General features: G+C 36.5%; 1 protein-coding gene across 6 annotated transcripts in view; it reads left to right on the forward strand.

The window, feature by feature from the left end:
* The first annotated feature begins 761 nt into the window (after positions 1–761).
* Positions 762–24,278, forward strand: part of ZDHHC21 (zDHHC palmitoyltransferase 21) — a 67,294-nt gene continuing 43,777 nt past the window's right edge. Inside the window, exons 1-6 of one of the 6 annotated variants that reach the window (XM_086415075.1) lie at positions 895–1,023; positions 2,233–2,339; positions 9,252–9,385; positions 15,685–15,883; positions 16,727–16,825; positions 23,232–23,343. In XM_086415075.1, coding sequence (XP_086271201.1) covers positions 15,730–15,883; positions 16,727–16,825; positions 23,232–23,343 — 365 coding nt within the window. In that variant the 5' untranslated portion in view covers positions 895–1,023; positions 2,233–2,339; positions 9,252–9,385; positions 15,685–15,729. Of the gene's footprint in view, positions 1,024–2,232; positions 2,340–4,404; positions 5,565–9,251; positions 9,386–12,480; positions 12,609–15,684; positions 15,884–16,726; positions 16,826–23,231; positions 23,344–24,278 lie in introns of those variants that run through there. The other 5 variants (XM_086415074.1, XM_086415073.1, XM_086415076.1 and 2 more) reach the window with 5 other exon arrangements.

Raw genomic sequence — 24,278 nt, forward strand, 5'->3', positions numbered from 1 at the left:
GACAGGCACGAGGATCCAGCATACTGCAAACTTTTTAACCTTCCCAAAGACCTGTTCAGCAGAGGTGAGGGGGAGAGTAAAGGTTTTAATTTGTCTTTGGTGTTGGGCGAAGATACGAATTGAGATTGAGAGGTGGATTATTTGCTGTGTTGAGTCAATGTGTTTTTCATAGGTTGCAGGAATGGGAAAGCCAGTAATTTTTGGATGACAAACACAAAGTTAAGCTTGTTTCACTACGAACTTTGGTTGCCGACAGGAAAAGGACAAACCTTGGTTGTCTGGGGCAACTTTGGCTCTCGTTACCAGAGGGTCTGCAGTGGGCAACACTAGAGTTCAGTGCTTTTCAGTCTTCAAGGTGCACGTGTAGGCACCCCTCGTAACCCTTCTTAAAACGCAGATACTGATTCAGCACGCCTGAAATGGCGCGTTTCTAACAGGTTTCCAGAGGACACTGATGCTGGGGACTGTAATTTGAGGCAAGGTACCAGGGACCATCCAGTGTGAGTTACGGGTAGAGAGGCCCGCGGGACAGCCCTTTCGAAGGAAAGAGGATAAAGGCGATCCTTAAAGAAAGGCCCCTCTCCAGTCACTCAGGAGAGTGGGACAATGGTGTGGAAGGAGGAGGGCCTGGGCAAAGCTGGGAAGGTGGCAGACAGGGAAGGCGGCGGCGCCGAGGTGCGGCAAGTGCTAGCGTTCGGGTAGCGGCGGTCCGGGAGGCACGTGGCCGCGGCGAGTCTGCGCCCGCCCCAAGCGCGATTTCTGGTCTTTGGGCCCTCGGCGGCTCCCATCGCGGCTCCCGGGCGCGCTGTGGGGACAGCGGCGGCAACCGCAACCGGTCACTCCACCGCGCGGGCGGGTGCACCTACCCCGCCGGCCCGGCGCTCTGGCTCCGGAAGCGGAAGGGGAGCGCAGGCCCGGCTGGGCGGCGGCGGCGGGACTAGAGAAGGAGGAGGCGGAGGTGAAGGGGGAAGAGCCGCCTGCAGCCGCGAGAGCAGTAGCGGGGAGAGCGAGCCCCCGGCGCCGGTGAGTGTGTGCAGGCGCGGGAACGCCACGGCAGCCCGGCGCCCGCCCCAGCCCCGCGCCCTGCCCCGCACGCCGTCCCCTGCCCGCACCTGCCTTCACCCCCGGGTCTTCTCCGTGCCCTGCCCCCCTGGGGTCTGGCCTTTCTCCCAGCATCTTCAGCCAGGGAGCTGCAGCCACCCGCCAGCTGCCCCTCCCATTACTGGTAGTTTGGTGGTTTCCTGTTCCAGTCTAGATGATTTGGGGTAGTTTTTTTGTTTGTGTGGTGTAAAAAATCTGTGCCCTGAGCTTCTCACGTATGAACTCTAGTTTCCCGTCTCTGTACCCACGCCCGGAGACCTGCTAGAGATCTGGGATTTGTTCTTGCCGTCACAGCTTTTCATTCATTCCCAGATTGCTGGGTTGAGGCTTCAGAGGATTTGCGGGAGGAGAAACAACTTGCTCCTTTGCTGACCTTCTGCCTCCCTCCCTTAGATCCAAGAGTGGTTTTGAGAAAATGGCTTGTGGATGGCAGCAGTTTGCACTTGTTACCATTCAACTATAATAGGCCACTGAATTTTAACCATTTAATGCTGTGGTCTTTTTCAAGCTGTATTTGGGTCATGTATTAAGATCCTTTGTGAGTCAGTGGAGGATGTCTGTACCTCTAGGGCGAAGGGAACCTGACCGGTTATTATTTGAAAATATTTCAGTATAGCCATCTATAAAAGTACAAGAGGAAAAAAAGTCAAGGTCGTTGTGGGCGGGTCATAAATCATAGTGTAAAGTTACAGTATAAAATAAAGACCAGTAAGTATAATTAAGCACGCAGGTTAAAAATATTTGTCAAATGGATCCAAGATCTGTTATGCTAATATGTATACTTTAAATATTCACTACCTTCCTTGAAGTAAAAAGTAATAATGATAATTTTCATTTGATGACTGTTCAGTACATGCCATTCCTTGACTAAAGGCGTTTTGGTGGAATGTCTTGTTAAATCCTTCCAACTCCTCATTTTTTTTTTTTAAGAATAAAATCCAGAGAGTTGCTTTATTTTGGTTTAGGTGTGCTGTGTTGTCATGGCAAAAACTACTTTTGAAAAGATGAGAAATCAGTTGGAAAGAAAGAACCAAATAATTTGGTGTTGTGGAAAGAAAAACTCGGTCACTATCTAGCTGTGGTTTCATGGGTAGGTCAGTGACCAATGACATTTTTCATCTACACAACCAGGTGAAGTGAAGTGAAGTCACTCACTCGTGTCCGACTCTTTGCGACCCCATGGACTGTAGCCTGCCAGGCTCCTCCATCCATTGGATTTTCCAGGCAAGAATACTGGGGTGGGTTGCCATTTCCTTCTCCAGAGGATCTTCCCGACCCAGGGACTGAACCCTGGTCTCCTGCGTTACAGGCAGACTCCTTAACTTCTGAGCAACCAGGAAGTCGGGCCAAAGTCTTTAAGCCTTATTTTAGCTGTCCCATGGTTATTTGAAATATGCTAAGTTTGTAAATAATTTAAGACCGTTTAACATGTTAAAGATACCCGAAGGAGTACTAGTAAAAGTATATCAAAATAGAACCAAAAATGTATAATTCCATACTTTTAGCATAATATTTGGTGTAGTACTATTCCAGAATTCCTCATTTGGAGATCAAACAATAGGGTTATATTAAGTCCTTTCAAACTGTTGTGATTTCTGTTTAATTTAACATACTTTTGAAGCCATAGTTGGAATAAATGAACTAGCGCGTATTTTAAATGAAATGATAACTGTGTCACATTGCCTACCTCTGGGGTGTTTTGCTTAATGAAAGAAATTTAAGCATTTTAAAATGCAAACATGGAACCATCAGCTTAACAGGTAGGTTCTTAAGAAGTAATCAGTGAGTCATAAAATTTTTTACTTCTTATGTACTCACTGCCTATTTTCTCTGATTCATAGAGATGGATTCAGAGCCTGTGGAAAAGCACATGGGTAAAATAATGTCATGTATTAGTGAAGAAATGAATTGAGAAGTCTAGTAATGTCTCCATGGAGCTTTTTTTTCAGGAATTGTAATTGAATGTGAGTCAATAAAATCTTTCTCAGTGTAGAAGACTACATAGTGATGTTATCAGTTCTACCAGACATAACAGGGAAGGCAAAGGAAAAGCTATTTGTATTACCAGGCAGTTGTCCCCTAAGCTCAGTTTTACTTTTGTATTAAGAAATGAAGGCATTTTATCTTACTGTAGTGAAACATTAGGACTCAGTTTCAGTTTCTCAAACACATTAAAAATAAATGGCACTTTAGCATTGAGAAAAATCAGTGCATTAATACATCTTATTAAAGTTGAAAATGTTAAAAAATATAGGTGAATGACAAGAAGAAATGGAAAAACACATCTTTTTTATTATTAGAATATTGATTTTTTTTTTTGTTAAGAACCTGGTAAGTTGAGTTTTCTGAGTGTTGAGCTTTAAGCCATCTTTTTCACTTTCCTCTTTCACTTCATCAAGAGGCTCTTTAGTTCTTCTTCATTTTCTGCCATAAGGGTGGTGTCATCTGCATATCTGAGGTTATTGATATTTCTCCTGTTAATCTTGATTCCAGCTTGTGCTTCTTCCAGCCCAGCGTTTCTCATGATGTACTCTGCATATAAGTTAAATAAGCAGGGTGACAATATACAGCCTTGATGTACTCCTTTTCCTATTTGGAACCAGAAAGTGAAGAAGAACTAAAAAGCTTCATCATGAAAGTGAAAGAGGGGAGTGAAAAAGTTGGCTTAAAGCTCAACATTCAGAAAACTAAGATCATGGCATCTGGTCCCATCACTTCATGGCAAATAGATGGAGAGACGGTGGAAACAGTCGCAGACTTTGTTTTTTGTGGCTCCAAAAATCACTGCAGATGGTGACTGCAGCCATGAAATTAAAAGACGCTTACTCCTTGGGAGAAAAGTTATGACCAACCTAGACATCATATTAAAAAGCAGAGACGTTACTTTGCCAACTAAGATCCGTCTAGTCAAGGCTATGGTTTTTCCGGTAGTCATGCATGAATGTGAGAGTTGGCCTATAAAGAAAGCTGAGTGCTGAAGAATTGATGCTTTTGAACTGCGGTGTTGGAGAAGACTCTTGAGAGTCCTTTGGACTGCAAGGAGATCCAACCAGTCATTCGTAAAGGAGATCAGTCCTGAGTGTTCACTGGAAGGACTGATGTTGAAGCTGAAACTCCAGTACTTTGGCCACCTGATACGAAGAGCTGACTCATTTGAAAAGACCCTGATGCTGGGAAGGACTGAGGGCAGGAGGAAAAGGGGACGACAGAAGATGAGATGGTTGGATGGCATCACGGACTCAATGGACATGAGTTTGAGTAAACTCTGGCAGTCGGTGATGGACAGGGAGGCCTGGTGTGCTGCAGTCCATGGGGTTGCAAAGAGTTGGATGTGACTGAGCAACTGAACTGAATTGAAATTGAGTTAGCCTAGTTTGAAAACCATATCTTAATAGATACAAAATAGTATTACTTGCATTGGTAGCTACCTGTCCCAAAGTAATGTGATGGTAGTTTATTAACTTATTTCCTTCTTTTGATGTACTGTGGCAAAAAAATGTGATATTTGCAAAGTTTGTCTTCTGCCTTTTAGACCCCTGTTTCCTGGTGATTTTTCTCTCAAGTGGGTTAACTTTGTCCATTTAAGAACTGAATAAGTTTCTGCTCTCTGTCTGTTGCTACCACTTCCACAAAAGGGCAGGTTAGGTAAAAATTAGTATTTTTCTACTCACTGATTCATTTAATTTTAATTTTAACTTAACATGCTCCACTGTGGTCTCAACCTGACTTCTGATTTTAAGCCTTTTATCAGTAATTATGGAATAAATACCTTTTTTTTTTTTTTAACTGTTGTAGGATTTTCAGCTTCAGCAAGCAAGGAGAGATATTTTTTCTTTCAGTATTATTGGTGTTAAATCATGTCTGCTTTGGTAAAGCCTGGTGTGAAGGAAATGTAATTTAGCCTTTTGGTATTTTTTTTTTCCCCAATCTGCTCTTGGTGCAGCAGGTACTAGATAGGGGTAAGTAGCTGACTTGCCTTTCCTCATGGAAGAACATGCCTAATTCACATCCAGGAAATGCCAGAGCCTTATTTCTGGCTTTTCTTGTAGCTGAAGGTTTTTTCCTTGTGCTGTTTTTTTGAGTGGAAGTTACCTGTGTTCAAAGGTAGGGAGCTTCTGTCCCTACCCTGCATTTAATACCATTTTTTTCCTGGCCGCCCTGTCCCTCTTCCTAAATGAAGAGTCCCACATAGGCTGTTTGTACTGACTGAAACAATATTAGCTAGTCTTTAATTCATATCATCACACACCTTTTAAGTTATTTTTGTTTTTTTTGTTAGGTTTGTTTTTTGTTAGAAGTCACTGTATTGCAATACTTTTAATAATGTTATTAATTTACTTTTTTTTTTTCACCTATGAAGCAGATATACAGAAGAGCCTCAGCTTATGTTAAGTTCTGCCCAGAAAATAGTGACTTAAAGACTTGTTCTAGGAAGTGGATTCTTGAAACCATCAGTGGTACAGGTTTGACACTTTGTTCACCCACATTTTCACAGGGTCTTGCTGGAGACCTTAGCAGATGGGCCAGACTTTCCAACTATAATTCTGTATTTTTCCTTAGCTTTTGAAATCAGGTCCTGATTTTCTCTCATGCTTCATTCCTTAACTCACCAGGCCTTGTACTTTTACCTGAAAAAGAGTTAGCTCAGTCACTCTATTTTTAGATCAAATCTCTGGTTTTGGTTTTTTGCTTGAAGAGACCTCATGCATGCCTGCCTGGTGGAAATACAAGCTCCCTACGTGTTTATAGTATGATGCGAGGGAAAAGGCTGAATACTGTCTGAGGTTTTACATCCCTTGAGAAGTAGTTCTCAGACTCTGGTGTTAGAAAAAGTAGATGGCTGGGTATAGTTAAATTGTGTGTGCCTCTAAGTCACTGCAGTCGTGTCCGACTCTTTGCAACCCGATGGACTGTAGTCCGCCAGACTCCTCTGTCCATGGGATTCTCTAGGCAAGAGTACTGGAGTGGGTTGCCATGCCCTCCTCCAGGGGATCTTCCCTACCCAGGGATTGAACTTGCGTCTCTTACCTGCCTCTAGCACCACCTCAAATCACTGCTTTAATGATGGCAACCCAGAAACATTGTTTCATCTTGGAGTTTTTAAGACTAGATGTAAAATTCATCTTTAAGTCCTTCCTTCCCTTTACAAACTCCCATTTAAAATTACCATTGTTGGAGGTGTTTCTTATTTGCCAGGCAATTTCTCCTTTAGGTATGACAGTCACCTTGTGTGTTGATATTTTAATCACCATATTAGAGATGGTTAAACTGAAGCTTGAAAAGAAACTGAAGCTTGAAGAGCTAATAAAAGGCTCTGTCATAATTTGAATGTGACTCTCTTAAACATTTAAGATTAATTTCCTACTCTGTTAAAATAAACTGAATACCTCTGTGATATTTAAAAAATTGCATGACCTATTTGGCTAATTATTAATGACATCTATATCCTGATATTTTAGGTAGAATTACTTGACTAGTTTCTCAGTTGATAAAATTGGAATTTAAATAGCAATATAAATATATATAGTTATATATGTTTTTAAGATTCATTTAAAGCTGCAATTATAAGGTTTAAATTTTATATATTTGTATAATATGTTAACCATTTTATTTTGACACTTTGGGGGATGATATTTTTTTTTTTTTGGTTTGCCATGTAAATCATCAATTGCAGTCTTTCACACATAGCGATGTTAAAAATAATTAACATTTTGTAGTTATAGAACTTTGAGATATTCTTTGCTGTCACAAAATTTCTTGGATTTTTAAGACTAGGATTGCTTTTATGTCACATGGGTGAGATTTGATTCTACAGTAATGGCCATGCTGAATAGATAAAATGCTTATCTCATTTTCAGTGCTATGGCTGTGATGTAGTTCTAATACCTGTAAATACAAAGTAGGATTTTTTCCCCTTGATTTTAAGCTGGTGAATGCCTAGGGTTTGACTCATGGATGGTTGACTTGTGCTGTTACCTAATGTTACTGACAGAAACTACTGTTTTGCTGTAACGTTAAGAAGCCACCCTGGAGTCGTAGCCCTAGCAGAATTACTGACTTTGGCCATGTTTCAGAGCACTTCCTTGTACCACACGTAATTCTGTTTGAGGTCTTTTCTAGAAGATGAGTTCATTCATTGCTGTTAGAGTAACAGCTCCTTTGCTAAGTCATTCTCTATTTTGTCTCTGAGAAGCAAATACGCAGCCATGGAGACCACTCTAGCAAGCTAGAGTAGAAACAAGTTACATTTCACAATCAAACAATCATGATCCATAGAAAAAGTGACCCTGGGAGAAAAATGCCGTTAAAGTCTATAAAGGGAATGAAAATGCAGTGATAATAATTTTGATATTTTCTTCCACATCCTCTATATGTAATAGGTTCCTATTGCTATGGTAAGCAGCATGCATAGCAAACTCACAACTTGTCTTTTATTCCCTTTCTTGGGGAATGGTACCACCATTCACCTAGACCCGAAGCCAAAACCTTGGGAGTCGTCCTAGAATCTGCCCTATGTGTGATTGACCACCGAGTCCTGTTAGTTTTCCTCTTAAGTTCTTATTCTGCCCTTTTCCAGCATACCTCCTGTCTTAAGTTTTCCATTCTCACCCCTACTCCTTCCTACTTCCTTTAGAAACTACTGCTTTTGGGGTACTTACCATATGCCCTCATCTCTCAACTGAATAACCAGTAAACCTAGCTTATTTCATATAGTCAGTCTTGGAGCTTTATCCATGCACCCAAGTTTGTTCTTCAGAGTGTTGCTCTTCTTTCTAAAATGCACATTTCATCATGTCATTCTTTTGCCTATAATCCTTTAGTGTTTTCTAAACTACTGTCTTCAGGGTGAAGTACAAACTCATTGGCATGGTTTAACAGTGTTTTTTACTCTGTCTACTTGTAGGTCATGAAATCAGTCTAGTAGGCTGTGACCAACATTATATATTTTCATTAAAGTGAAATACAATAAAATAGTGCAGTATATATCACATATAGTCTGGATAAATATCACTTTATTAAACTTTTTCAGTTATATATTTTATACATATAAAATATATAATCACATATCTTATGTATTTCTGTATATTTACTACTAGATGTTCTGAACTGTATTTCTTAAAGATGATTGTTCTCAAAAGGTTTAACATGTTTTATCCGATTCTTGCATATGAAATGACTCTAGTCATTTCAGTGTATTTAGATTTTCCTTGCCTGCCCTTATACCTTTGCTTACTTTGCTCTTATTCGAAAGAGCCTCCGTTTTTCATTTCACAGGTTTCACTTGCTCCAGAAATCTTTTCTTGGTGGCAACACCAAAAGAAATAAAATTTTCACCATAGCCTGGTGGACACATACATGTTCACATGCCTGAAACAAGTCCCATGAACCAGTACCCTTCCTCTATGAGACACATTCTTGCCGCATTGCCCTCTATCTTACTTTGTCTTGGTTGGTGTTGATCACGCCTGTTTACTAGTTTGTCTCTGTTGAGAATAGGGCTGGTCTCTTTTCTTTTTTAAATCTATATGCAGTGCCAAGGCTTGGTATATAAACAACAAGAAGTGATTGAATTAGTGAAATTCTGAATCAGTATGTTTTCTAGAACTCTTTACAGTAACTCTTAAACTCTTACTGTTTAAGCCTGAACTGCAGAAATTAACTTTAATGATTGATTCTCTTAATGATTTCATTATAGGAGGATAACTTTGTTCCTTAAAACATTTAAGTGAATATGTGCTTCTATTTTTAAACTCTTTATTTTACGTTTATCAATTGTGGTTAGATAGTCCTAGCCTAACATCTTGATAGATATTACATTGCATTTTGTCAGATCAGTGACCTCAGAATCTACTGTTATTTTGTAATTTGTGGTCAGGAAGTTTGATGAAGCTAAATACTGGACACACAACACTTACTTTGATTTTATGGGAACTGGAAAGTTTCAAAAGAGAAAACTTTAATGTATAATGGCAGTCAGATAAAGATTTTTGGGGGCTGGCAGGATTAGATATGAAGACAGAATTAAGTGGAGTTGGATCATTTTATTTCTAAATTTAATCTTTTGTAGTTGGTGATTTTTCAGTTAGAATATTTAGTTGTTTACAGTTTGTATCATTGTTGTGAGATCATTTTTATTAAACCATTAATAGAGTCTCATGGAGAACTGCTATTGAGGAGAAATCCATTTGTTGGGATGCAATTAAAAAAAAAAGAATAATCAAGATAAAACTGCTAAAGCCAAGTACCAGAAAAATTACAACACATCTCGGTGAATTTGCAAGTGGTAAGTGCATTTAATTTTAATGGGAATATGTTTCTTAGTTCTGTGGCATAGTATCCTTAAAGTGTTATGAGTTAGATGAGTTTTAACAGTTTTTCATTTGCAAAAAATTAAAGTTACTTTATGTAAAGTTTTTCATATTAAAATTTTACTACACATTTTCTTAAACAAGGCTTTTTCCACAGAGGGAAAAAAAAATCTGTAAATAATACTGAAACATCTTTCTGAATTGTATGTCTTATATGGCTTTATTGCTAATGCTTCTGTGCTGCATTTTTAAAGATACTAATTTGAAAAACATTCCATATAAAGATAATGCATAGTGATAAAGAGAGGCTAAAATGAAAATTTTTGGTGGGCATGGCAACCCACTCCAGTATTCTTGCCTGAAGTGTCCCATGGACAGAGGAGCCTGGCAAGCTATAGTCCATAGGGTTGTAAAGAGTTGAATACAGCTGAAGCGACTGAGCAAAAGCACACTTATTTCTTAATAAGCTTCAGTTCAGTTCAGTTCAGTCGCTCAGTCGTATCCAACTCATTGCGACCCCATGAATTGCAGCACACCAGGCCCCCCTGTCCATCACCAACTCCCGGAGTTCGACTTACACATAAATATGTGTACAAAATGTGATGGCATTCCTTTTCTCTATCCTTTCCTTCCTCAGCCCAGTGATAACCACTGTTAACAGTTTCATAGGTGTATTTTCTTCCACACATACAGAAATAACTTACACGTTATTTTTTTTTTCTAACAGAAAAATAATCACATTGCATAAACTTTTTGTAACTTTCCCCTCCAGCATTTAATTATGAAAGATTCTAAGCAGAAGAACCGGAAGAATTTCATACTATAATACCTTCATACCCATCACCATAATTCTACAACTAATGTTTTACTGAAGTACATCAGAGATGCTCATCCATCTCTGAGTCCATCCATTAATCCGTGTTTTTTGGGATCCATTTGAAAGTAAATTGCGGTCATCTGTGCACTTCCTTCCCCCTCTCCCCAGTACTTCAGTGTACATATCATTAACTAGAGTTCAGCATTGGTTTAAAGAATTTTTTTTTTTAAAGGTGAATTGACATACTGTGAAACGCACCCATATGAGGTGCACATTTGCTGGGTTTCAACAAATTTGTAACCTATATATCTCAAATTTGTGTCAAGATAGAGATCTTTATCAGCACCCCAGAAAGTTCCCTTATACCTTTTCCTAGTTCACCTCTATCCTGCCCTCCTTTTAGGAAGATATCCACCCCCCATAGATTTTACCATATAACTCTCTTCTTTTCACTCAGCACTTGTGTGGGTAGCCATATGCAAATCTTGATCAACTTGCTTTTCTTCTTTAAAAATTGCAATAGCTTGGAAATAGTCTATGCTGAGGATGTACTGTGATTTACAGTATATGACCATTTCCCTCTCTCTGTATGGGCATTTGTTGTTGTTTAGTTGCTAAATTGTGTCCAGCGTTTTGCAACCCCATGGACTATAGTCCAGCAGATGCCCAGGCAAGAATACTGGAGAAGGTTGCCATTTTCTCCTCCAGGGGACCTTCCCAACTCAGGGATCGAACCCCTCCCTCACTTATGCTTGGCAAGCGGATTCTTTATCACTGAGATCACTTGGGAAGCCCCTGTCTGTGTATATAGGTTGTGCCATATTTTTGTGATTATAAAAAGTGCTACATAGAACATCCTTATGTGTATACTTATATGTACATGTATACCTGTACACTCTAGTGAATGATTTTATAGATGTGACTAGAAATAAAACTGCTGGGTCAGAGAGTTTGACATTTTCATAGATAACTGCCAAATTGCCCTCCAAAGATGATTATAGATTATAGATTATAGATTGCTTATCAGCAATGAATTGCAAGTGTCGTTTTCTCTGTGCCCTTTCAACATTGGGTGTCATCTGTCTTTCTAAAATTTTGTCAATACAAAGGATGAAAAGCACAACTAGAGATTTCACATTTTTCTAGTCAGCAGTGATTAACCATTGGAGTTTTTTTGTCCTTTGTGAATTGCCTGTCCATGTATTTAATGACTCTTACTAATAATACGGTATATTCTTTTTTCCAAGGATGCTTTGTCTTTTAATTTTGTTTCTGCTGTGTTTTGAACTTCAGAAATTTTAATCTTCATGTGATCAAACATGGCTTATGGGGTCTTACTAAAAATCTTTCTCATTCTAAGATTATAAAATCACTTACTATATATATTTTTCTGTTAGTTTTTCTTTTTATTTGAAATTTCGAAGAGAAAGATAAATTCCATGTGAACTTAGGTGCCAGTAAAAAAATTTCATATGGAGAGTGAGATTCAAATTGACCTTGAAGTACGAGTTGAATTTGAATAGAGCAGACAAAATGGCAGGGACATTTTGGACAGAAGGAATGAGAGAGGTATATATATTCTTATTGATGGAACAATAATAAGACCACTGGCTGACATGGTGAGTCGTATAAAACTGAATTTAGAGATATTCATTTGGGTCGATTTCTTGTAAATTATTTTGGCTCACTTTTATCATTTTTCAAAATCTGCATTCTGGTGTTACAATTTTCCGTCATAGTTTTCTGTCACTTTTCATAGTAACTTCAATATTCTTCCTGGAGAAAATACATGGTAAAATTTAGTTGCCTGAAGAAGGCAGAAAAGGAAAGGTGGTTTCCTACCAGAGTAGGTTGAACATTGTAAATATTTACATGGTCTAGTTTATTAGAGTTGAATTATAATTTATTTGAAAAAAAAGTTGTACTGTAGTAATTTATATTATTGATGGAGTATTAATAATAATTACTAATTATTAATAAATTATATTATTAATGAAGCTCCTAAGTATAGTTACCAGATAGCAATCTTCAAAAATGTTGAAATACTGGTGTGTCCACTGGTTACATCAAAGAGTTATGAGCTCATCACCTAATACACAAATTAATGCATTGAATTCTCTAGCTGATGAAAGTATTTACAGATGCCACCCTTAAAACCATGTAGCAACATAGTGTTCAATTTGGTTGTTGCTCAGGATGTGTAATAGTTTCTGTTCAGCCGTGAGCCACGCCTGGTAGGTATTAACTGAGAGGTGCCATCCTGCAGCCCTACCGGTTACATGTTTCTGGCTGTAATCTGATTTGAAACTCTTGGAAGGCTACTGTTTTTGTCTCTACAGTCCAGTTGTAAGGATTAAGTGGCACTAATTTTCACTGATCAGGTATTTTTTAAAAAAATATTCAACATCTTACTTGTTCATTCTTATATATTTCTACCCTTAGCTCACTTTTCCTTGGGGATTCTTGTTCTTTTAGAGCTTGTTGTCTGTGTATGTTTATATCCAGGAAAAACAGACACATTTTAAACTGTGCTGTGGGCTACAATCCATGGGGTCGCAAAGAGTCGGACACGACTGAGCGACTTCTGTGTGTGTTCTGTGTGTGTTGTGAGGAATGTGTTGCAGTGATAAGAAAAATTTGTTATTCTCTGGTAGAGGAGAGTGAAAATAGAGTTTAAAAGTGTTTGATAATTTTGCTACTTGTTTTGCTGGGTTTTAGGCATCTCTGTTTCTGATACTAATATATTTAGAAATAAGTAATGAAATGACTCTGTTCTATATAATTATTGAAATTCACTGTCTGTTTTTTAGTTCTGAATGGAACTGAAACATTAAAGAAGATGCGTGAAGTTAATGATACTGATAATGTTAAGAGACAGACTTCTGTCATTTCCTTTAGCACTTGATAGTTGGCAAGATTGTAAAAATACACATTCTTTTTAATGTTTCTCTTTTTTAGGTATGTTGATAGCTTATCATTTGCATTTGAGTTCATTGACTTTTTAAAATAATAATACCTAGAAAATTAAATAGCATGCCTTATCCTCTGTGGCTTTCCTTACATTGATGATACTGATAGATCTTTTAATTTTTTAGTTAAAAGGTAATGAAGTTCAACCTTTACTTTTTTAAAGGTCTAGGCATTATTTCAATTTTAAAATTCATGCATAAATAGTAAGAGACCAGATCTGATTTAAAGAGTTGGGTGGTGTTGTATCTGAGTTCTTGTCTTTTTTTTCCCCTGCATTTCCAGTGTTTCAAGGTTCTAGGGATAATAGGATAAGAGTGTTCTTTAAGAATTAAGTAATCCTTAATCTTTTTTTTTCTTTGTCCTGGTAGTTTTGTAACTTTAAAGAACATTGGCAAGGCCTCTAAAGGGTAGTTCTGTGAGGCTCTTCAACTGATGATAAATTATTCCTAGAATGAAGTAGTCTGATATATGTCAGAAATCTGGGAGATACCCTCCAAAAGCGTACTGGTTTGATTCTACAACTAATTTCTCCAAAACTAATTTTGACTTTTGTGTTCTCTTAACCCAAATGAGTCGTTGTCTTTAATTTCATCCTCCACACCAGAGCTTTAATAATTTATTTAAAGTATAAACCTCACTGTGTTACCCTGCCCCCATGCTTTAGTAGTTTTCCAAGAATTTCTCTTTGAGTGGCATCTTTGTCTTTGTCTAAGAATGGCATCTTTACACCCACATGATACAGCCCCTTACTTCTTCCCGCTTGCTCTCCCCTAACAGGTTTTAGTCTGAAATACCTCCTGCACTTCCTTCTGTTTCGAGTGCTGTTGTCACTTTTCTTTGGTTGGATAACTTTTACTCTTCTTTTAAGATTGAACTCTGCTTCGGGGAGTCTTGTCCTGATTTAATTAGTCCCCATTTGTGCCTATAGGAATATATTGTCCACATCCCTGGGTGTATTATATCGTATTAAACCCATTTTATGCCTTTTTCTTCCATTAGACTGTTAGTTCCTACAAGCAAAAATCATGTCTTATTCATCATCATATTTACAGTGTCCAACAAGTGACTGGTGTATGGTGGAGGCTCATTGAATATTTGTTGAACTGAGTTCAACTCATTGCTCTACATTTGAAGTCATAGTGAAGCTCCTGGGTTAGTGGTTCCTGGATACCAGTCAACTGTATCAGAGACACCTGGAGACCATTTTATCAACAGAACATTTTATTGGTTTTGGGGCATTACTCTGTAAAGTATTATGATTCAGTAGATCTAGAATGAGGCCTGGGAATAAGTGTTTTTAAAAAGCTCCTCAACTGATTCCCGCTTGCTTACAGGTTTGAGAAATATTGAACTAGTTTATTACTGTATTATTCCATTGTATTTTATGTAAAAAAGTTGCCACCTAGACCTTACATGTATACTCAGTCGCTCAGTTGTGTCTGACTCTTTGCAACCCTATGGACTGTAGCATGCCAGGCTCCTCTGTCCATGAAAATTTCCAGGTAAAACTACTGGAGTTGGTTGCCATTTCTTACTCTAGGGAATCTTCCTGATTCAGGGATCAAACCCATGTCTCCTGCATTGCAGGCAGATTCTTTACCACTGTGTCACATGGGAAACCCAGACCTTACATAGTAATTTATTATTGAGGGTTTATAAGTTGTATCCACTAAAGGACGTATTTTAAGTCACTTTTTCATACCTGTGTAGAAATATCTTAACTTCAACCATCTCATTGTGAGACGTATTAGCATTTTGTTAACACCGAACTGAAAAAAACCCACATTTTAAGCAGGAGTCTTCTTGAATTGGTAGTATTAATAATATTAGTTGGGCTTCATTCCATGAACTTAAGTATTTCTGGCAATTTGTATTTACTTTTCATTTTTTATTACAATTTTTCAAAATGATTTTAAAGCATTTTATTATGATTTAAGAATTAAATTGAACAAATCTTAAGTGTATTGCTCAGTGAATTTTTACATATATGCATACCATAAAGCAACAGGTCAACATATAGAACATTTCTAGCTCCTCAAACTTTCCCCTGTGTCCCTTTCCAGTCAGTAAACATGCTTCCCACCATGAGATGGGTATTCTTGACTTGGATGACCATCAGCTAGTCTTATGTACAAGATTTTTTTTGTAGTTTTAATAATATCTTTTGGTGAATATATGTACTTATGTCCCTTGAACTTATACATGGAATTGCTGAGCTAAGGACAGACTTGTGTTTAACTTCAGAAGGTAATACCAGTTTACTCTGTGATCTCAATCCATAATGAAAATTGAAATTAAATTATTGGAAGCTTATGGTGAAATTTGAATAGCCTAAAACTTCCCTTTGTTTTCCAAAGGGTTTTATATTGTCAAAAATATATGTACAAAGAAAATTGGTGTTATTTTATAGTTGCCAATAAGGTAGTTTTGTTTTAGTCCGATAATTTTTCCTATATAAGTAATTTTTTTCTTCTTCCCTTTCCTTAGGTTCATCTTCGCTTGTGGATTGGTAGGCAGTCGTAGGGCTGCAGAATGGGTCTCCGGATTCACTTTGTTGTTGACCCACATGGTTGGTGCTGCATGGGTTTGATTGTCTTTGTCTGGTTATACAACTTTTTTTTAATTCCTAAGATTGTCCTCTTTCCTCACTATGAAGAAGGACATATTCCAGGCATATTAATAATAAGTAAGTTTCTAAATCTTTATTTTCTTGTATAATTAAAGATTTTTTCTCATTGTGAAAAATTTTGGAGTGTAATACCACTATAATAACCTTCCTTTTAATATTATTCAGTGCTATTAATATGAAATTATTTACTCATTTTAAAAGAATGATCTTTATATTTTTTGCAGGGTAAGGTAATTGGCATATCTTCATATCTAACTCTACAAAATCTACAAATACCATTTTGTTTAAAGCTACACTGGCACAATAGTTCTATTTATGTAGGTGTGTGTATATTTTTAATGTTTCTGTTATACAATTTAAATTTAGATAATTAAAGTACATGTATAAATGTATATAATTTGAAGTTTTATTCATTGTAAAATACAAAAGTTACTAAATTCTGTATTTTCATATTAAGAATCTCAAGATCTATTGAAAAGAGCAATTGAACATCGCTAATCCAATGTAATTTTGAAGCTAGCCAGTTAGAGTTAATGAAAAAGTTTAATTGTAGACTAGTTTAAAAATGCTGCTTTGATTCTATCAAATATAGTATATGTAGTAATTAAAACAAATTAATTTCTGTTAATTAATATACCATTAATTTCTGTTAATAAATAATCTGTTTTACAACACGTTTATCAATTGTTATGCAAAATAACTATTTAAAATTAGTATATTTTAGAAAGTCCTCTTGGCAGTATTATTTGATGAATGAAATGAGTTAATTGTTTTCCCATCTTATCTCTGAGAATTTAGGCTGATGCTGTTAATTAAAATATACTTTTAGCCTTTAAACATACTTGTCAAAAAACATTTTGAAGGGTAAATACTAATTTTATTCATTTGTTTATTTTCAAGTATTCTATGGCATTGCCATGTTTTGTCTGGTTGCTTTAGTGAGGGCCTCAATAACTGATCCAGGAAGACTCCCTGAGAACCCAAAGATCCCACATGGAGGTATGGTGCTCTTCAGATTCATCAGTTTTACTATGTCAGAATTATCCTCTTTATTAATGTATATTATTGCCTTTAGTACTTTAATTACATATGTCATCTAAGCCACTTTCGTGTCTCTTCTCAAGTGTTTTCTTTCCAGATTTCTCAATTTAAAGCCCAAGTCCCAGCTTACTCCTCGTATCTGCCGTCTCTGGCCCTCCTTTTCAGTTTAGTTCCTTATTTGTCTCTCACTACTCCCACTCTAGATCTGTATCACCTCTGTGAGGGTGTAGATTTTTTGTTTTGTTTTCTTATTTTGTTCAGTACTGTATCTTTAGGGCCTAAACAGTCTCTGTCACTTAGTAATAATTGCTGGGTAAATATTTGTTGAATGATAGTCTCTGAAAAATTACATCTTTATTTAGTAGAGGAGTATTTGATGGTGCCACTTACCTCATGATATTATAATATTGCTTACAATGTATTTACAAATATTTACAAAATAAATATCTGTTGTATTATAATGCTATTGCTTGTATTTCTCCAAGTTGGAACAATTCAGTGAAAAATTTGAAAGCCTTTTGTTCTAGTGTCAATAGAAGTAATTTTTGGTCACCTTATTGCATAGTAACCATTTAGATCACAGAAATAAATTAAAAATGTATTGCTTGCCAGATATAGTAAACCTCCCTTAGCCTCTTTCCTGAGTTTTGCTTTTGAACATTTGCTATGTAATTTTTGAGAACCCTGTACTTTCTTCTAGGAACAAATTTATATGTCTTTTTTATGCATTATAGAACCAGAGAATTTTTATAGTAATTCAGTAGTTCCTGAACTTGCTGTACATTAGAATCACCTAGGGAGCTTTAAAAAACCTCAATGTCCAAATCACATCCCATATTAATTAAATCAGAATGTCTGGGGGTAAGAGCCAGGTATCCATGCTTTTGAAAGATCCCAGGTGAATCTAATGCATAGAAGGTTGGAAAGCAATGTAGTCATTCTTTGCAAAATTAGCTTAAGTGGCAAGTCATTTAGCCTCCTTAGAGTTCGTGATTGTTTTTTGAGATCCATGATTTTGGGGCTTAATAGACCTTGCACATTTAATGATTAAGGGGGAATGACAGTAATATTTATGTAGCTGTAGACATTTCTGAAAATAATCTTGAGTATTTAGCTTTTATTAATTTGTAGAACAGTATCACTGTCACTTAACGGTTATTGTGTGTGTGTGTATGCCTGTGTTTGGGCAGGGAGGATGGCAGTCTGTAATTTGTATAGAATCTCTCTTCTCAACTAACCTAAAAAAAAGACTGTCTGAAATATTGATACATGTATTTTTCTACTTCAACTCTAAAACCTGATGTTCCCAGAAAATCAAGGAAGCAGGGTTTTCCTAACTCAGGACTCATTTCTGATGAAAACTTCAGTTTGCTGTGGTCAAATATTCAAATGCCTACATCTGTCAGATAGTACAAATCAGTGAAAGGGGCCAGGGAGGAACTATTTCACCTTGAAAATCTCCTATCTTATCTAAAGGAAGTGGCACTCATCAGCTACACTGAAATTGTCAGGCAGGACGGGTGTTTTTAGATCTTGGAATTTTTGAAGAGAAAACACAGAATCTCAATTTTTATGAGACATTTTATGATTTCAAAAAATATTAGCAACAAATTCAAAATTTTAAAAGCATTGTTTTTAATGAATACCAAACAGATTATACCTGAGGGCCAGATTGAATCCACCTGAAGCTGCTGTGTTACCTTTAATTTATAGGCTCCAGTGAGGAGGACACCATGGCATCTTGCCAACCTTTTGATTATCTGCATTATATCTGCTCTCATTGACATTTGGGCTGTTTTTCTTCAGTGGAGAATTCCCCTTTGCCCAACCCCCCCCCCCAAAAAAAAAAATCCACACATTTGTTTATCACATTTTGATGTTTCCGAAGTCTTTTGGTATCTCCTGTCATATGATCCTCACGGTGGTTGTATGAGGTGGGTAGACTGGATAAATCAGGAGCATGGATTGTCCTTCCCAGGTCATACAGTAGGTTGTTAGAGTTGCTGTGAAGCCCAGATCCTTGTCTCCATCATCTTTTTTACCATGAATCCTCTTACAGATGAATTATCTTACCTCTTTATTCATCTTTACTTTGGTTTGAAGGAAATTAATTAAAACTATCCTGTGCTTTTTGCTCAGTTACTTGATGATTGTGTAGATACAGTTTTAACTTAGTTAAAAAAATAAAAATTTAATAGTGAAAAATAATGACTAAGGTGTTGGGGTCTACAAAATAGTGACCTTTATTCAGCATTGTTTTAAGGGTGAGCAGTTTTCCTTAGAAAAGGAAACTTAAACCCTAATGCTTTTATTATTTTAGCACTTTAAAAAATTTTTACATGCCTGTCTGAAATATTTTACATGCCTTTCTATATGACCCACCAAGTATGAGGCAATGTGAATATAGGAGAATGCTTCTGTGTGAAGATCCCCAAAATTCGATTTTATAAACTTTGGGATATGTAGATGGAATAGTCAAATGAAACTATTAAATGTCTATTTAAATTACATGTGTGTTTGAAATACAGAAATACTACTTTCTGTAATTTTTGAATTTTATGAAATGATTTTATTTAGTCTCTTAACTTTTAAAAAACAATTTTGAGTGTAATTCACACATCGTATAATTCACCTGTTTAAAGTGTACAATTTAGTGTCTTTTATATATACACAGATTTGTACAGCCATTACCACAGTCAGTCTCAGAACATTGTCATCATTAAGCTCTTAACGTGCACGTTAGACTTCCGTTTCTGTCACCACTAGTGCCGCTTTGTTTTTATTTTTTATTGTTGTGTACACCCCCTGTTGTACCCTGCATCCCTGTGGCTTATTTATTTTATAGCTGAAAATTTGCACTTCTTAGTCCCTTTCACTTATTTTGCCCCACTCCCATCCCTCTCCCTCTGGCAACCACTCGTTTGTTTTTTGTTTTTTGAGTCGGTTTCTGTTTTGTTTGTTCATTTATTTCTTGCATTGCCAACCAGTTCTGCCAGAAAACCTCTAAATAAATAAAGACCCAATCCTTGTATTGATTTTTGTTAGTTTCAGGTTATATTTTTCTCCCCAAAACATTACTTTGTGATCTGAAATATAGTCATTGAAAAAAGTCCCCCTAATATGTGAGTCTTTCGAAAGACTCAAATGGAAGGTGATTTGTTCCTTTTTGAGGGATAAACCAAACCAAACTGTATCTGTCTTTATAGTCTTTCATGCAATTACAGCATTAATAAGTTTCCCTGTTAAACCATATGATACTGTTTGCTGCTGCTGCTGCTAAGTCACTTCAGTCGTGTCCGACTCTGTGCGACCCCATAGACGGCAGCCCACCAGGCTCCCCCATCCCTGGGATTCTCCAGGCAAGAACATTGGAGTGGGTTGCCATTTCCTTCTCCAATGCATGAAAGTGAAGTCGCTCAGTCGTGTCCTACTCTTAGCAACCCCATGGACTGCAGCCTTCCAGGCTCTTCCGTCCATGGGATTTTTTTCCAGCCAAGAGTACTGAAGTGGGGTGCCATTGCCTCCTCCAATGATACTGTTTACCTTATATTAAAGAGGATCATTTATAGATTTTACCTTTTTTCTTTTGTTTTATGTTTTGATTTTTCTTTCCTTTAAAAAATGTATCTTAATTTTTAACTTTCTATATAGCTGCCATAAATTAGCAGGTGGATACTGTCTCCCATAGGCTTTTATTTTATTTTGTTAGATGGGTAGTGCAAAAGTCTTATAGGTAATCATCAGACACCAGAATGTATCAGTCACCAAGATCCTATTAGGACTTGAATAAATCCTGAAGAAGAAAAAAGGGAGAAGACTTAGAAATGGTTTCTGGATACATAGGGTAGGTTAAGATGGATGGCTTTTTTCTTGTTCTGCAAAGCAAAAAACATAGATGATACTTTAAATTTCCGAATTTTAAAAATAGTGATTTTTTTTTTCCTTTCTAAAAACATAAATGTGTGTGCTTGTGTGTATAAAATGTGCATCTTCATTTTAGATTTTTGTATCTTAAATTGAGCATTAAGTGACTCAAACTCTTTGTTTGAACAAATTTATGGTCCAAACCATAGGTCAGCAAATTCTACTGTAGCGTTAGTGCCAGATAGATGTTTTTAGCTTTATGAACCATATAATCTCTGTCACAACTCCTCCGCTCTGTCATGGTAGCCCCAAAGCCAACATACACTGTATGTAAAAGAATGGGCATGGCTGTGTTTAAATAAAGCTTTCTTTATGGGCATGGAATTTAAATTCCAAGATTTTTACAAGCCACAAATTGTTATTGTTATTGTCAATCATTTAAAATTGTTAAAAATACTCTTAGCTCACGCGTGCATGTTAAGTCGCTTCAGTTGTGTCCGACTCTTTGTAGACTGTAGCCCTCCAGGCTCCTCTGTCCATGGGATTCTCTAGGCTAGAATGCTGGAGTGGGTTGTCATGCCCTTCTCCAGGGGATCTTTCTGACCCAGTCATCTCTTACATCAGGCAGGTGGGTTCTTTACTACTAACGCCACCTGGGAAGCTCATGGATCACCCCAGAACAGGTGATGGCCTGGGTTTACCTGTGGACTGTAGTTTGCCAACCATAGTTTACACCACAGAATGAATTACAGTCTTTCTCTGACTATAGCCAAATTCTGTCTTTTTTCCTGAGAGTACAGCATTTTAAGTATGAAATAAATGATTTATTCTTTGGAATATTATGCTGAAATTGCCAATAGTGAATACCTCATATTTATTTTTTTAAGGAGCTGGTTTGAGAACATAGTTTTCATGTTGTCTTTCAATGAAAATGGGCTTACCTTCACATATTCCTTGAAATATGTGAATTCAGAGTTTTAACTTTGGGATATTTGGGAACATCTAGTTAAGTGGGGAAAAAAAGTGATATGTATGTGACATTGTATTATGCTACATATGAAATGAGTTTCTATTTCACCAACAGTTAAATAACAGTAGTTTAATTGTACCTAAATTAAGCTTCAATATTGTTGCTCTCTCATGTAGTATGTTTTCATTAAAATAAGAATTGTAAGTAAGAAATGGAAGAGAATTTTATTTTAAAATGAAATATTTTAAATGTAAAAAATATCTCAACTTTCATTGAGAGCAATTAATTTGTTATAGCTGTTATTCATGCTTTATTGATTTCTCCAGAGATGTTTGTAGCAGAATGTTTTTCCAACACTTTACTATAAAATTCCAGTATATTGATCTTACTTCTGGTCATTAAACTAGAAATAATGGAATTAAAGTAGGGTATCTTTTTAAAAAATTGAAAACTATGTACTCTTCTCTTTTGTTACTTATGTTTAGAATCTTTCATTAAAAAAAAATTAAACTTGTCATGTTTTAGCAAGGATTTAGTGACTATCTAAGGTGTGCTCGGTCACACTTTGCATATACTAATATTCATTTGGAGTATTGAAATTAGGTTGATTTTACTATACCCATAATTTTAGTGAGGTTAGGGTATAGTTTTCCATAAGTGATACAAAGTTTAAGAATTGTTATAAAGGTAAAATTCCATGTCAAGAGATATTAAGATTATATATTCTGTATAACAGTTGTCTTGGTAGATGACAGTCCCGTAGAGTTTTTAATGGCTCTAGCTAGAGCAGTTCTTAATGGAAATAAATTACTTTTTCCTTTATTCCTGTAAACTTCATGTTTTTAGCACCAAGCCTAGTTGTGTGCTCATTCACAGCAGACTAGAGGAAACTTACTTGGTGGTAGGATAGAGTTTTGTAAAGGACTCCTTTATTTCCATTAAAGAGTAATTTTCTTGTAATCTTCTTCACTTCTGAAACTATTTTAGTACCTCTTAAATGCATCTGAACTGTTTTTCCATCCCTTTGTCATAAATATTCCCAAATAAATCCATTCAAAAAATGGTTTTGTGTGGGAAGTTTGGGGGGATGCTGTCTCTGTTTATGCAGTTGATTTTGACTTACTAATATATGAAACCAGTACTCAGCATTATCTCTTCTTTAGAACCATTAGATAATAAATTTCTAGAAATTAACTCGTTTCAATAAAATTCTGTTTTAACGTAATAATTTGATTCTAAATAAGAGTTTTGTCATTAGATTTTACTTACAGCAATATACTTAAACCCAAATATGCTGTATTTTTATCCCTTAGTTTGACTGTTAACAGTCTTATTTTATAATGTTTAAAATTAGAAATGTACAAAATAAAACATGCAGAGAATAGAGAAGCAACGTTTACGGCAAACATTTACAATAGAGACTTAGGCACAATGTCTCGAAGAATTCCTATAACTCTTCTAAACACTTGTTGCTAAATTTTAACATTACTCATGTTCCTTTACTAAATGAATTTTAATTTCCTTCTCTAGAAAGGGAGTTCTGGGAATTGTGTAACAAGTGTAATTTGATGAGACCGAAGCGTTCCCATCACTGCAGCCGCTGCGGCCACTGTGTTAGGAGAATGGATCATCACTGCCCATGGTAAGAAATGAATAATTCACTTTTGAAAAAAAAAATGTAGTAAAAAATAGATCTTGGTACTTAGCAGATTTAAACAAAGGTTATATCAGAGTTATACAGTTTAAGAAAGCCTTTTTATAAGGAGACCTTTAATTGATCATGTGGTTCTATCAACTCCCAGGGTCATTTTTTCAGAGATTTTTCTAACAAGGAGATATTTGAGCAGAAAACTGAAAATTAACATGCACCCAAATATACAAAAGAACTAAAGTGGTCTTATTAAATGAGGCAGTATAGGTAAAGCATTTAGTATAGTATAAGACATATAGATAGTACTTAAATTTAAATATAGTAGCTGTTGTTGTTTCTAATTGTAATGTAAACCATATACATCTCATTGTATTTCCCTTCCAATTTAATTAAAGAGTAACATTTCATATACCTTATACCTCATTTCACTTCCTTTCAGCCTTTTTTTCAGTGTTCTGTGTTGGATATAGGGATTAATATTACATGCTAGCTAGAAGCAAAAATGGCAACCCACTCCAGTACTTCTTGCCTGGAAAATCCCATGGATGGAGGAGCCTGATGGGCTACAGTCCATGGGGTCGCTAGGAGTCGGACACGACTGAGTGACTTCACTTTCACTTTTCATTTTCATGCATTGGAGAAGGAAATGGCAACCCACTCCAGTGCTCTTGCCTGGAGAATCCCAGGGACAGAGGAGCCTGGTAGGCTGCCATCTATGGGGTCACACAGAGTCGGACACGACTGAAGCGACTTAGCAGCAGCAGCAGCAGAAGCAAAAAAAAAAGTGGTAGTTGATTCTGCTGACTGCCAACATTTTTGGTCAGTAGGGGGCTCTCTTGTAATATTTAAAGAAAATGTTCAGTTGAGAAACAATATTTGAAAACATGCTGTGAGAGTTCTGCATTGTATCTCATTTCAAAGCTGTC

The sequence above is a fragment of the Bos grunniens genome, chromosome 8 (assembly GCF_055505025.1).
Source record: "Bos grunniens cultivar Pamir isolate PY7600 chromosome 8, Bosgru_T2T1.0, whole genome shotgun sequence".
Classification (NCBI taxonomy): Eukaryota; Metazoa; Chordata; class Mammalia; order Artiodactyla; family Bovidae; genus Bos; species Bos grunniens.